Genomic DNA, 15,830 nt, shown 5'->3' on the forward strand with positions numbered 1-15,830 from the left:
CTCTGTATGTGTGAACAACATTCTCTCGCTGTATATCCTGTAACCTGCAGTGTTTGTGTGTAACGTTCAGCATTTGATCTTTACACTACGTAATAATGCCTTCTCCTTCGTGTGCCAAATACCAACTTCTTCATCCCACAATGGCTAATTATTTGGTTTATCCTCGATATTTAATGTGTTTGCAATCACACCTAATCCTAATCCGCCGTCTGGTGTAATTCGAAACCCCCATTTTTTGGTGAATTACAATGCCTGTGTTTGATCCGCACCAGAATTCAAATGAGCCTTCACACCTGCTCAAATGATGCACACTACGACAAAACGCAGCAGTAGCACGTCCTGGTGTGAATGCAACCATAGTCTATATTTAGTTTTTAGCGATGGTCCGACTCGCCCCCTTACTAACCCTGTCCCTAAACCGCCCGCGAAGCCACATTGTCAGACTAATGAGCGTCGCGCCTGTCACAGACAAGTGCAGAGCAAGTTCAGTCAGGAAACTGAACAGTTTCCGGTGGCCGTTCACTGGGCTGCCTCAGCATCACGTTCTCATTCAGATGATTCACTCATCCAATCACACACTCATTCCATTCTCAGACCGCTCCATTTAATCTGGAAGTTGTCACTGCTCATTCCTGCTTGCTTTGCTGCTGTCATGCTGTTGCTGCTGCTGCTCTCACCACTGCTCAGACACTGCTGCTCACCCGCCACCACCCCTGCTACCACCTGTTGTTTTGGATCTGCTGTTTATACGGGGGATTCGGAGTCCCTATATGGTTGGGACTGATGCCCTTGATCAGAGTATACTAAAAGGTTTTTCGGTAAGTAAGTTTAGAATTGGATCTGCTTTTTAGTGAAAAGCAGATCCAATTCAACAAACCATAATAAATAAATTGCTCATTTTATATTCAATAAATATATATTCCATCCATTGATGAGTTGTCCTGACTGAAATGCACCGTCGGAATTACGAGCGGATCCCATATAGTCCTCACCCTCTTCCCCTTCTCCTTCCCCTCCCGGGAGGCGAAGACGTTGCCACAGACCGAGATCTCCCTCCACAGGCCAGGAGTGAAGCCAGGCAGCGGCTGCATCACCAGCACTCCGTTGGTGGTCAGTCCGTCCATCTGTCCATTCGACTCCCATTTTATTGCATCGGGCTACAGGGAAAGGAAAGCAGTGGTATGAAAGAATCCTAATATTTGAGCTGCAATCCCACTAAATACTCAAGTACATTCCCTGTATTCAAAATTATACTTGAGTTAGTATTGGCATCAAAATATGTAGCCTATTACGTAGTAACAAAGTAAAAGTACCAAACCTTTTCAAAAGTAGCAGATCTAAAAGCTCACACAACACATCACATTGTGACGTGTTGAAAATGCCAACCACTGTGCTGCACTAAATGGACTAGAGCCTTCATTAGAATCATTGGTAACACCTATAAAGAAGTAAGGAAGCAGCCCTATTTATGTCCAATATGGCTGCTGTGCATAGAGTCTATTGACATTATGTTCCCACTGCAGCCATGTCACTCATCAGTAGGTCACCCCCGGGTTTGACGTACAATAAGAGCTAAATGGCTCATTCTTTTCAGCAATCTTTATAGTCATTCCACACAAAATATTATTAAAATTAACTTAAAATTAACTGGTGACTTTAACCTTATGCTCAAAATTCCTGGTTGAGGCCCTATAGGAGGGGTTCACATGGACCCCCCTTATTTGTATTTCTAGTTTGGATTTTTGGCATCCATCTAATATAAAGATTGATGATCTATGATGACTATAAAGATTGCTGAAAAGAATGAGACATTGGCTGATGTCATAACCCATGGCAAAGTTGATTTCTATTCAATTAAAGGGGTGCATTTTCTGTACAGTATGGCCATATAATAGATCATTTTGGAAAGGTTTAGTCAATGTATTTCTTAACTTGGTGTTCACACATTTGTTCTGTGTATCTGGGAATAATTTTTCGACAGCCTTCACAACCTACTGTGGACTTAAATGAAAAAAAAAAATGAAAAAAATAGTTCATATCACATTTGAACTATTTGAATTTGAAAAATGCATATCATTTTTCGCGTTGTTTCTGCAGAGCAGGCCTCTCATTCTGTGGACCTTAATGACAAATAGAAAATACACAACTAAATAGTATGTCATGATATCACAGTTCCACTCAAATTTTGAACATTTCAGCAACCCAGTCAGACAGAATTTAATTTGACATTTGTCACATTTCATAACTTACACCCAGGAAGATGTTCTTGTCGGAGTCGAAGCCGGCAGCGTAGATGTGTGCTGTGTAAGGCGGGCTCCTCTGGCAGATGATGCGGCAGGCGTACCGCGAGACCGTAATCGACGCGTCATCCAACGAAAAGTCAATGTCGCTCCCCGTGGCCCTCCCTATCTGTTATAGACAAACAACACAATGCATTTCACTGTATAAACCACTTTCACCCTAGCAGAATATTTATATTTTAATGATCAATCAATTGTGTTCCACCTTGGATCAACTAATGTAGTATGCTATATTTATTGGCATATGTATTGGTTCATTTATTGGTTATATTTTCAATACTATCTTTGGCAATTATTTGGGGAACCCGGTTGCAATACTGTCACGGCCAACAGGTTATGAATTGCTGATGTTATGCATAATGGATCGTACCGACCTGAAACATGTCCGTATTTCTGTCATGTGCGTATTTCACTATGACCGTGGTGACTGGGGTGACGAAAGTCACACTGTGCTGGCTACATATGTTGGTAGGCTATATGAAACACAGAGAAGTTCACTGTTAGAAACCACCAGTTCTGGACAAAGGACTCAACCTCAGTAGGCTACTTGAGTCAAAGCATAGATTTTCCTCAAATATTAATAACAGAACATTAATATCAAGGCATTGCTGTATTGCAATTTAGACATTTCCCAAACAATCCCAAACAATAAATCATTTTCAGGAATTAAAATAGTTGTGGACTGGCTCCAGCGATCACACATTAGTTCTCTACAGCCGCCTTGTTTGGTATCTAACTACTACCACATACTTTGCTAGAAACTGTTCTAGAAATCTACGTTTGTAGTTCAAACTTCAACATGTTCAGATTTATGCATTTGTTTTGCTTGTATTTTTCTTTTACATTTTTTACATGAGGAAGGGTCAGATCTTTCTAGGCTTACTTCACACAGAGGTGCTATCTGTGGTTGCTATAACATGAGTCAAGAATACAAAATACAAATAAATACTTGTAAAGTACAGACACACAAAATGTACAGTTCTCTAGTGACCAGTCAATGTACTTTGGTACTGCTCCCACTGGACACCTCCAGGGCGTCCCCAGGTAAATGATCGTTAGGACCCAATTTAACCCTACTATTTTACGTGTCTTAATTATTTCCAGGTCTTAGGCAGAAATTAAGTAATAACGCCACTATTGTTTGCACCATCGTTATTTTACAGGTTGTGTTGAACTATGCCATAATGGGCCAATTCTAATGTGAGTATTATAATTATAAGTTCTCTGTGAAGTATCTATATTAATTTGGTGAGGTGTAGATTATTATTTTATTTTCCCTCTATCATTCGCTAAAGGGTGAAGAGTAAGTGGCGGCGGCTGGCACACATTACGCATGCATGCACAATTTCTTTTTACTTACTACTGTGGTATTATTTACTTTTACTTAAGTCCCAAATCTGAGTACTTCCTCCACCACTGATTGTACCTCGTCCTGAGCTGCCTGTGCATTGCTGCACTTTTGTACAGTGCTTGGTTTCACACCGTTGGCTTCGGGTCTTTGCCTCAATTCGAAGTTACTGTAGCTGGAGTCACTGTGAAGAGAAGATGGAACTGTGATGGAAGCGCTGTTTCGGTTCAGATCTTTGGAACAGCAATGCATGGGCATGTAGGTCATGGTAAAGGGTCATAGGATCAACCTGGCCAGATTATATGATGTATATAAACCATCAAAACACATTTGGCCTGCGAGGTTACATGTGCCAAGAGTTCCACAAGTCCATGTTTGTTTATTTTCACTGACAATGCTTCGTCTTTGACGTGATTTTGCACACTTTTGTAGATAGCAACAATAACCCCAAAAGGGGTTCCCGTCCTGAATGGGTTAAGTTTCACAAAAAAGAAAAAATCCGGAAAAGCAATGAATGTAAAACCAACACAACTTGTGTCGTAATTCTTGGATCAAACTTATTCCTTTCTTCATAGTTATATATTTTTCACATAGGAATTGAAATGCCCTTAGTCACAAATTCCAATCAGTAAAGCAAAGTTACTATATTTACCCAGGGTAACTGGACTAAGCATCAGATACTTGTTTACAGCCAGGCCCTGCTCATAGAACATTTCATGGTAGTGGTTCAATGCCTTGCTCAAGGGCACTTCAGCGGTGGTAATTTTAACGTGCCGGTCCGGGGATACGAACTGGCGACCTTCCGGTATCAAGACCGCTCCGCAAACCGTTCGGCCACCGCTGCCACTTGATATGAAGGTCATCCAGTATACCAAGATGAAAACATATAACTTACAACCCTTCAAAGTTAACTCTAAAATTGTCATTGTTCCTGGTAGAATAACTTTTACTCTGACTGTAAGGGCCAATTCATACTCCTATTTTACGCTGTAGCGCCGAAATGATTTCGGCTCGTCAGAAATTTTCAGTAGCACCGAAGAGCCGACTTTAGGACGGTACCCCCCCCCCGAACCTCAAATGACGTCACATTGTAGGCTCTACAGAGCCGAACCGACTTTTATTCGGCTCTAAAATAGGAGTATGAATCGGCCCTAAGGCAGAGCGATGCTGCAAATGAGCCTTTGTCTTTCAGCAAAACCACTAACCATATTCACACAGTGGCCATTTAGCTCTTATTGTACGTCACTCACACCTAATGATGAGTGACGTGGCCGCAGTGGGAACATGGTCAATAGACTCTATACACAGAACAGCAGCCATATTGGAAATACAGTAAATAGGGCTGCTTCCTTACTTTTGTTTTTATAGGTTACCAATGATTCTAATTTAGTGAATTTAGTGCAGCACAGTGGTTCCCAACCTTTTTTCATTTCAAACCCCCCATAATTTTCAGTTACAGACCTGTAAGAGGCCATTTGGAACCCCTTGGAGGAACCAAGAGTTGAGACCCACTGGTTTAGCAGAGTGTTTTTTGTGAAGGAAGTAAGGAGGAGTGGAGACCCAATGTATTTCCAATATGGCTGCTATTCAATGGATATTATTAAATGAGTGTTATATACCCCACGACAATGAGCTCCCCATATTTGACTGGACCGTTGGAGTCCCTGGAGTCCTGGCTATTTCCTGACCCTGTAGACACAAGAAATCATTAACATAATTACTGAAGTATACTTTTTTATCCCACAATTTCTTCACCCAGTGTCAATTTGTCTATTGTAATCACACTCCCTCTGCCAACTTGGGGGGTAGCACGTGGAAGGAACACGTTATTCTTATTCCAACCAGTTTAGTTACCCCTCTATCAGGCTGACCAGTGGAGGCAGTTTAGAGACCGGGATTACTGCATGTTTTTTGACCCTAGGTGACACGGGGAGAGCATGCAAACTCCACACAGAAAGGCCTTCGCCAAACCACATATGGGAACTGATAACGCAGAGGAGAGAACACGCCCACAGCGTCCCCAGCGGGAATCGAACCCAGGACCTTCTAGCTGTGAGGCTGAACTTCAAGACTCAACCTCCATATAGTCACGCCTCATGACATCACGCCTCCATATATGGTCACGCCTCAAGACATCATGCCTCCATATGGTCACACCTCGACCTCGTGACATCACCCCTCCATATATGGTCACACCTCGTGACACATCACACCACCATATATGGCCATTTCCATATATGAAGATCATAACACTTCGTCTCAACCCCCTAACTGACATGACCCTGAGGACAAGAACTAGTAGGGGGCCTGAGGGCGGTTCCCACGCTCCTCAGCAACTTGCAGGACTGCATGAGCCAACGAGAGCTCAGTAACGTCCAGGTTGTAATACCTTGCAAACGTTGAAGGCGACGACCAGTTCGCCGCTAAACAAACATCCTGTACCGGTATGCCCTTGTATAGAGCCCAGGATGCTGCCACACTGCGGATAGAGTGAGCCCTCAACCCCACAGACGGCAGAGTACCTCTGCTGGAGTAAGCCATCTGGGACAGCCTGACCTTAGTCACTGGCTTCCCCTTGGCTCTAGTACCCCATGCCACAAACAGCTGACTTCCTTTCCTGAAGGAAACCGTTCTGGCCATGTACACCCGTATGGCCCTGACCGGACACAGGGTGTGCAACCTCTCATCCTCAGCTGACGCGAAAGGAGGGGGGTGGAAGGTCCACTGGCACAATAGTGGCGTTGGAGTTCTTAGGGTAAACGCTGGGTTAGGCTTAACCGTCACCCTAGTCTTGTCTTCGTTAAACACGTGCAGTCCGGAGTTACAGACAGGGCCTGTAAGTCACTGGCACGTTTAGCCGTCGTGAGGGCCACCAGTAGGATGACCTTCAAAGACAAGGCTTTCAGACCCACCGTCTCCAGTGGTTCAAATGGGGTCTCTGGAAGAGCCCTCAGAACCACCGACAGGTCCCAAGGTGTAACCAGAGACCGGGTCACCAGGCGTAATTTCCGCACACCCTTCATTCTTTGTGGCAGCGGTGGCCGAACGGATAGCGGAGCGGTCTTGATACCGGAAGGTCGCCAGTTCGAATCAGCGGTCCGACACGTTAAAATTACCACCGCTGAAGTGCCCTTGAACAAGGCATTGAACCACTACGATGAAATGTGTTCTATGAGCAGGGCCTGGCTGGAAACAAGTTCTTGAGCTTAGCCCAGATACCCTGGGTAAATATAGTAATCATTTCATTTCATTTCATTTCATAAACCGCCTTATGAGGGTGTCCTCACTCAGGGGCCTTGCAAATTTCAATGGATTCTGTTACTATTGGGTATAACTACATAGAATTTAGGAAAATCTAAGTACTGGAAAAGCATAATTTTCAAGATGGCACCCAATGGCTGCCGGAAGCTTAAAATGCCTATAAACTGGCATTTAATATATAAAAAAAATAGATTTTTGGCATGGTGTTATGTATGGGCAAAAAGCATGGCAAACGGCCTGGGCCGTGGCTCAGCGGTCCAGGCACCTTGGCTGGTAATCCAGTCTGGCAGTGTGCCGCGGGTTCGACTCCCGATCCCGACGGCCTTTACTGCATGTCATCCCCCCATCTCTCTCCCCATTTCCTGTCAGCCTACTGTCTGTCCCTCCATAAAAAATATAAAATAAAGGCGAAAGCCACAAAAAAAAAACATTAAAATAAAAAAAAAGCATGGCAAACGAGTTGGGTCACCCCCTGTTTCCAATGAATCCAGTATTAGATAAGTCAGAATATGGTTGAAACCCCAAATAATTGATAGAAGAGTTGTTTCAATGGATTTTGTTACTATTGGTGCTTGATGCTAATAAATAATATAATAATAATAATAATAATCATTGCGATTTCAATAGGGGCTTCGCACTACTGTGCAGTGCTCGGGCCCTAATAATAATAATAATAATAATAATAATAATAATAATAATAATAATAATAATAATAATAATAATAATAATAATAATAATAACTACACTTCAAGCATTATGAAAGCTCACCAGAATAACCAGAAGAATACATCGTTGTTCACTGAAGGGAGAAAGAGAGAGAGGGGGGGGGGGGGGTTAATTTCAGCTCATTCACCCAACATAAATTAGTGGTGCTATGGTGAAAACCAGGTATACTTAATGAACTGGTGGGTGTGGCACTGTGGCCACATAAAACAGATTTTTAACAATTTCTGTATCATGTTTTAGGGGGGGGGGGGGGGGGGGGGTTGGAGAATCACGGCACTCCGTCTTTAAATTGATTATGCATTAAGCATTGAGTGTCATTATATTATTTTGATTGACATTTTCTGAATATTTCATCATTGTATTATAAGTGGTATACTATACAGCACATGTACAATACATTTAACAAATCCCATGGATCATTTGGGATCTGGTTTGACTTTGACTTTTCACAACAATATGGTTTGAGAGAAAAAAAAGGAAACCTGGCCCTAGATGTGTAGCCTACTTGGTGGCATTAAAAACACCAGTTTACCTAGAGGCATTAAAAACATTGTAGCCTATTGTGAACTCTAGGAAGTTGCCATGTGGTGCATTTTCCTCAAGTATAGGAGTCTCAAACATCAATAAATAACAATATTGTATCATTTAATTAAAACCTTTGATTTGTCTTTTTTTCTGTGTTTGGATTTCCTGCCAATTCAATTCAACGTGATCGTGTCTAGAGTCCTTACCTGTCACAAGTCCTGATGAATCCAACGTCCTCACCTGTAGAAATGTAATTGCAATGGATGAAATTACCTTCAAATGTAATTGTTGAATGTGTTGTGGTTGCAGTGCAGTCACAGTGTCAGGCAGGCACTAAAATACTAAAATGTGTTTCTATTTCCTGGTTATATACTGTACAGAGCCCTATGAGATACAAACAAAATAGCTCCTCCGACTTGGAGTCTTGGAGGCGAAGCTCCTTTCCCTACCGAGGTGGGAGGGGCCTCGGGAGGGACTTGCCAGAAAACAACATTCTGGTAGCCAGTGTGCTAACGTGCATCTTTTAGCAACCAAGCTTAATCTCATCTGCTAAGCTAAGCCTAGACCACATTTGAATCATAAAATTCCATAAAATGTAATAAAAAAACATTGGTTTATTATTGAATCTGAGCCAGCACTCAATAAATGTTTTTCAGGTCCCCCGAGGATAGTCTACCTAACCAACTGGTCAGAGCTGTCCAGAGAGTGTCCAACCACCAAGACACTTTTTACTAGACACCCCCCAGGGTTATTACAGTGGCCGCTGCACACAAAACTACTACTTTTACAATATTAAGGGACTGATCACATGCAACACCAACAATGTTGTCTATATGCTATTAAGTGCCCTTGTGGTTTGGCCTATATAGGCAAAACCACCAGACCCTCAGAGCATAGATCCAACATCCGTAATCATGATCCCAAGAGCCCATAGATATCTGGTGCTACTTCATTCCTTTGCACCAACCAGACATAGCTGGTACTACTTCATTCCTCTGCACCCTATAGCCATCCCTCTCTATCTGCCTGCAGGGGGATCACAACCTCGACCAACTATTGAATGCGCGCGCGCGCGCGCGCGCACGCACGCACGCACGCACGCACGCACGCACGCACGCACACACACACACACACACACACACACACACACACACACACACACACACACACACACACACACACACACACACACACACACACACACACAGACAAGTGAATTGACAAAAAACTCTATAGGACACTATAGGCCTCTAAATGTTAAATTAATGATCCAAGCAAAGGTAAACCCTATCCCTTTCACACTCCTCCGCCACCTAGAGACACCAGTAGTCACTGTATAGGTTCTGACAGTTGTACACTGTGGTCTCCAGGCCCAGCCCATAAGGGGCCATATCTCTTCACTGTATCCCTAACTGAGGAGACCATCTTCCCTATACACCTGCTGGCCAAGCTCAGTCCCCCAATATGGAGCTTATCGAATATGGACAGCCTGGTGATAGAGGAAAAACCCAGGACTTCCTCTTACCTCCAAAAAGATCTCTTGCCTTATGTCTGTTAGAAAAGTATTGTATGTAAAATGTAGTGTAAGTGATATTTTTATTACATACATTTGCATTTTCTGTTTAAAGAGCTGAAGATCATAATTGTTACAGTACTATTCATAACAAAAAGCCATTTAACACGTACATCAATGAATGGTTGATTTAATGATAGGCAATTTGTAACTTTTGTCATCTTCATTTAATTTTAGATGGTGGTCTGGTCAGCAAGATACCAGTTCTGTTTGCTGAGGAGATCCGCGAGTAGGGCTAGGGCCCGGCGCGCGTCCAGAGTCGGCGCCAACCGCCGCAGCCTGACCCGCCCGGCTTTAGCTCGGCGGCCCTCGCGGGGCGGGACAGCCGCGCGCCCGCCGGCACCCGTCGCGCCGCGCCCAAGAGTCCATAGATATCTGGTGCAGTCACTGGAGGGCAATGGAGGGCAATAGCGTGTGAAAACGTGTACGTCACCAAGAGGGGGCGGCGTCTGAAAAGCTAGGGACGGCCCTCTCGTGGGCATTAAATTCTAGCCCACATCACTCAGAATAGAGTGACGGTGGTATGTTTTTGTAAATATTGAGCTCGTTCTTGGCGACAACATAGTGAACCAACACCAGGATGGATAGAAAGAACGTCGGGCCCAAATACATTACAGCCGAGATCCAAGCCATTCTACGTCTTTTTGTAAACTCGTCAATCTGGGTTCCTTGATGCTGTCTCCATGCTGGAAAGCTGAACATCTAATTCCGTTTTCTGGCTCATTTCCTCGACGCGACCTGCTGTGGCACTTATTTACTGAGCAAGTCTACTCTGCACCAGTGTGAGGTCAGTTTAAAAAAAGACACAAGCACACGTATAGTCGCTCAATGTAAACAAACCAGACAAGCCAGCAAGTATGGCGGCCGCTACCACGTGACACATATGTTGACGCCCCCTCCAGGAGTTTTGGTACACCCTATAGAGACAGTGTTTCAAAGTGTCCAATAATGGGTCCAGTTCAGAGATTTGATCCCCTTTGTTAAGTATGCAGTTCATACAAACACGCTTGGGTTGATTTGACAGCGTGAGAAATAGCATGTGTGCCGTGAGTGCGTGTGGAGAGTGTCATTTGCGTGTGTCGCACACTCATTGCGTGAGAGTATAGCAGCTCTGGTTTAAACCCTACCCAAATGCCGAAGATACATAAATTTGGTTTTGACCACACATGACACCTGATCTGTTTGTCAAACCTGAAATCACTCATCATGAATATATAATTAATAGTCAAGCTTGACATGCATGACCAGATTAAAAGGAATGCAGTCACAACTACAGCAGTCAATGACTAGCAAGCAGCAGCTATATTTCAAGAGAGCTGAGATTGTCTAGGTAATAATTATGTTTCATAGTAGATTACCTCACATAACCAGTGCCGGCTCTATAGGAGTCAGGTGGCCCTATGCAAGATTATTTTATGTTATGTATAGTTACTTATTACTTAACTTTTTTCTCTCACCCCCAGTAATTGCATATTTTGTCCCCAAAAGTCTTACTTTGCATTTTCACCATTAGCAGTCCCCCCTCCCCTATTCTGCAGTGTTTATTTAACTCTAAAAAGTGTACTGTATAGTGTACACATGATGATGGGTCCATTTGTACACATATTTGAAGTAGATGTTCGACGTGGAATATAGCTTCTTCCCTATGCACAACTTGCAGCGGACAATAATGTTCATCTCGTCTTGATCGCGGACATACTTAATGCGAATACTTCCAAGTATTGAATGTTATAACGCTTTGTTGTGCCGGTGTCTCTGTCTCCTCCACCTCCTCCATGGTTAGTTTGTTTACGTCTCTTCTCTCTAACAGTGCAGTCTAACGAGTTACACACACTAGTTTAGGTTGTGTGTTCCGGACGGTTTAAGGCCCGCCCTTCTGCATCCGATACTTCACACATACGTACGGACAAGTGTGCATCGTTTCCATTTCCGCTCTAGAGTCTAGATCTAGAGTGGATCAGCAGTCTGCAAAGCAACTCCACCCCAACCCAGTCTACCATTATAAATAAAAACTCAAACCCACAGTTCCACCAAGGCTTGTGAAAATAGCAATAATATTACTTTTGGAAAAAAGTAAATGTAATATTATTACTCAAAATGTGAAAGTAACTAGTTAAGTTACATATTACTGGAAAAAAGTAATAATATTACTGAAAGTAATATATTACTTAAGTTACTTGACAACACTGCCCGGAAGTTAGGCAGGAATGCCTACTGAGTGGCAAAAAACTACTTTCTGGCCTTGACAACCCATGCATCCAAACATAAAAGTCTGATCTGATTGCATTAAACAATGTTAAACAATGTTAAACTCACTTTGCATGTTGCTTTGCCACTCGATGTGCCATTCACTTTAAGCATGCGCATACCCTCTATTATATAGTCAAATAAGTTATTTGTGCCAGGCATTGTGCGGCGTGCGCGATTCCATGCTCGTTTAGTTCATCAGCAAATGGGGTTTAATCCGATTTACAGAACTTTCCTTTTCGCTTCATACCGTTCCGTAGTGTTTTTTGTGCAAAACTAATGCTTGGAATGGATTCAGAATCATGAAAACCCCCTAGTTTGAACCCTAGTTTGGAAATAGCCAAATATGCTGACCTCATCACATTTTGTGATGACGGCTATGGCCATTTTTAGCCCAAGGAGTGAAATTTAGAACATTTTGCCTTATAATGGCTGTATGGTACGCAAACTTTCAGCAGCTGTCAAAAATTCCCCTAGGGTGGTTGAATAGAAACCAATGTGGGATATGTTAGTAGACACCTTTACAAACACATTGGTGAAGAAAATTCTTGGTAAGAAATGTATTCCAAGATTTTATTAATATCCTCTGACTACTGGTGTGGAACACAATTATTTACAACTACTCTAGTAGTAACTGGACTTTTTAAGGGACCAAGAAGTCACGAAGTGACTTTGGTCACTTATTGTTTTTGTGTTTTTTTTCCTTCTTCTTCTTCTTCTTCTTCTTCTTCTTCTCCTTCCGCCAAAAATAGCTGTTCTGACCTTTGACCTCTGACCTTTAGATCAGTAAGCTCCACCCTCAGATCTTCTGCCACTTTGAGCAGCTTCGGACCACAAGGTTGTGTGTTCAAATCCGGGTACTGTCAACTCAGCTCGTCAGTCGTATTTGTGCATATTGTTCTTATTGCGTATTGTCTTCTTTCTTGGTCCCGCCTTATCGCTGTGTGTGTGTGTGTGTGTGTGTGTGTGTGTGTGTGTGTGTGTGTGTGTGTGTGTGTGTGTGTGTTTGTGTGTGTGTGTGTGTGTGTGTGTGTGTGACCCCAAGAGAGAACTTTCAACTATCCGCCTGCTCTCCTGTGGAACCATCTTGGAGGTTTGGTCCAGGAGGCAGACGTTTGGTCCAGGACGGCAGAAGTTTACTAATAATAATAATACATTTTATTTATAAGGCGCCTTTCAGGGCACTCAAGGTAGCCATACAACAATATACAAACAGTTAATAAAAAACACAGTTAAAAGCACTAGCAAAACATATATAGTACAGCTTGCAGCACAAAACAGAGGTCAGCCATAAGCCTGCCTAAACAGGTGGGTTTTGAGGTGGGTTTGAAATGTGGTGATTGAGTCCATGGTTCTGATATCAGGGGGGAAGGAGTTCCAGAGGTTTAAAAACAACTACAGGGGCTGCCTGTCTAAGGTGACGTTGGAGTTTATTCCAGGTCGTATAAGAGCCGGTTCTTAAAGACGTACGCAGGGGAAGCAGCTTTCAAGACCTGTGGAGGGGCATTCCATACCTTATTGGTTTTTGACACAAGTAGCCTACACAACATATTATAATGACATAGTTCAATGTTGAAAATGAGCTCACGGATAGTTTGACACAAAAATGTGGAAATTCAAGCTGGGCTGAGAACTGAAGTTCCCCCCCGCGGGATGGAAGGATCAAGTGACAAAAACCAAAAGGTATACGGAATGCCCTCCCACAGGTCTGGAGAGCTGCATGCCTCTGGTGACATCTTTATTAAGGGACCAAGAAGTCACAAAGTGACTTTGGTCACTTATTGTTTTTGTGTTTTTAAGGGACCAAGAAGTCACGAAGTGACTTTGGTCACTTATTGTTTTTGTGTCTTCTTCTTCTTCCGCCAAAAATAGCAGTTCTGACTGAACCGTGCAGTTGGTTTTCGTGAAACGCGGGAATCTGGTAGAGGTCCATGCCAAACGGTGACTATGCAAAGCCCATGACCATTGGCCAAAGGGTGGTGCTATAGCACTCAATTGAAAATGCAAACTTTGAACGTGCATATCCCATGAACCATTTGACCGTTGGCAATGACACTTTGATAAACATATGTATCTCCTCATGCCGTACAACTCGTGTTCTGACTTTTGACCTCTGACCTTTAGATCACCTGCCATTTTGAATTATATGAGAAAAAGTTAAAATGTCTCTCCTCCCAGGATCTTTGATCAAAATGGACAAAAACGTCTACACGTGAACTTTGGACCTATACGGACAATAAAAAGTAGTAATTTATTTTTAAGTGAAAAAATGTTTTTATGAGCCAATGAAAATTGCTGGTTTGTGAAAGTTCTTCTTCTGCCTCTAATACATACATGCAGTGTCATATTCTTATGTCACTTTACAGTATAGTAGAGGGTCATGCCAAATAGCACTAGAAGCAGTCTTACTCCAATTGGCCAAAGGGGGGCGCTATAGCATTTATTTTTTGAGATTTTAACCTTTGAACAGTCATAACTCATGCTTTGTTTGGCCAAAATTCATGGCACTTGTTTCCACATGTTCCTTGACTCAGGGGGAACACATCTGTCACTTTGACAAGTAAGCTCCGCCCTAAGATTTTCCGCCATTTTGAGCAGTTTGAAAAATGCTTATACCTGATTTTCTGCCCTGATTTTTGAGCAACGTTCTCCACACAATCTATGGACCAGTAACTGAAATTCCAGTTGAAGAGAAGTTTGTACGTGAACACATGAACAGCACACACACTGTAGAAATGGATAATGACATGCCCAAAACGGACACATACTTGTTACCAAAAACACTGAATGATGTTACTGTTTACAATGAGAAAACTGTGTCTGGATAGCTCAGTCAGTAGAGCTCTTGCCTTTGGAGCACAAGTACATGGGTTCAAATCCGGGCACCGCCAACTCAGCCCATGATTCTTATTTGTGCATATTGTTCTTATTGCATATGGTCTTCTTTCTTGGTCCGCCTTATCGCTGCTTGCAGCTATATTTTGTATTCTTTTTTGAGAATTAAAAAAAAGTGTTTATTTTTAGGGTTTGAGTTACTGTTTTTATGTAGTAGTATTTCATTTAAAATCTCATCTCTCATCTTTGACTTATTTATGGCGGTGCATTTTTGGTGAAATGGGACAGACCTAAAGACAGTGAAAGAACACTTTTATGACAGTATTGTGAAGACAAAAAATAAAATAAAAACAAAGTTTAAAGATAATAGGGGGGATCTTCTTAGCAACAAGTAAGAAAGCGATCACACGACGCTGGTACCAACAGGACCCACCAACGAAAGAACAATGGATGGACATTACTGAGGAACTGTATGTTATGGAAAAACTAACATTCATACTTAGACTACAAGAGGATAAGTTCTATAAAAAGTGGGAAAAGTGGGATCTCTTCTCTCAGCCTAGCAATAATGCAAGTGGATTTCAGTGAATGTATCTTGTAATATGAAAAATGCAGCCTTGTCTTTTGTTTTTTTTCTTCCTCCTTTTGTTCTTTTTTTTCGTATTGTCTTTTTTGTCTTGTTGTCTTTGTCTTTTCTTCAATAAAAATTAAGTAAAAAAAAAATATATATATATATAATAGGGGAGGGGGGCAGAAACCATAGCATTTGTTCAAGTATGACCACCCTGCGTGGACTGCTTGTGGGCAGGAGGGTATAGACAATCAGCTTTCCATGCCACATATGCAATGTCCCCATGAGCACGGACAGCTTTCATAGCAGGCAAATGTTCCTTGCGTCGGAGCCCTCACTGCTTCCTTAATAATGAATATATTGGTACCCTTGAGTTTGTTTGCCACAAGCAGTCCACGCAGGGTTGTCATTCTACTTGAGAAAATGCTACGGTCTCTGCCCCCC

The 15,830-nt window shown here is 42.5% G+C and overlaps 2 protein-coding genes across 2 annotated transcripts in view; both read right to left on the minus strand.

Annotated features, from left to right (window-relative positions):
• LOC306936312 (receptor-interacting serine/threonine-protein kinase 3-like) overlaps nt 1-15,830 on the minus strand; it is a gene marked incomplete at its 3' end in the record, with an annotated part of 35,380 nt that overhangs the window by 264 nt on the left and 19,286 nt on the right. The window lies entirely within an intron of this gene.
• Nucleotides 580-2,769, minus strand: LOC306936214 (E3 ubiquitin-protein ligase pellino homolog 1-like; the record flags this gene model as incomplete). Its single annotated transcript, XM_079519707.1, has 4 exons — nt 2,675-2,769; nt 2,251-2,409; nt 993-1,157; nt 580-723 (listed from the first exon to the last, which is right to left on the minus strand). The coding sequence occupies exons 1-4, from the start codon at nt 2,681-2,683 to the stop codon at nt 580-582; spliced, it is 477 nt and encodes a 158-aa protein (XP_079375833.1). The 5' UTR covers nt 2,684-2,769.

This window comes from Electrona antarctica (assembly GCF_951216825.1).
Source record: "Electrona antarctica genome assembly, chromosome: 14".
Taxonomy (NCBI): Eukaryota; Metazoa; Chordata; class Actinopteri; order Myctophiformes; family Myctophidae; genus Electrona; species Electrona antarctica.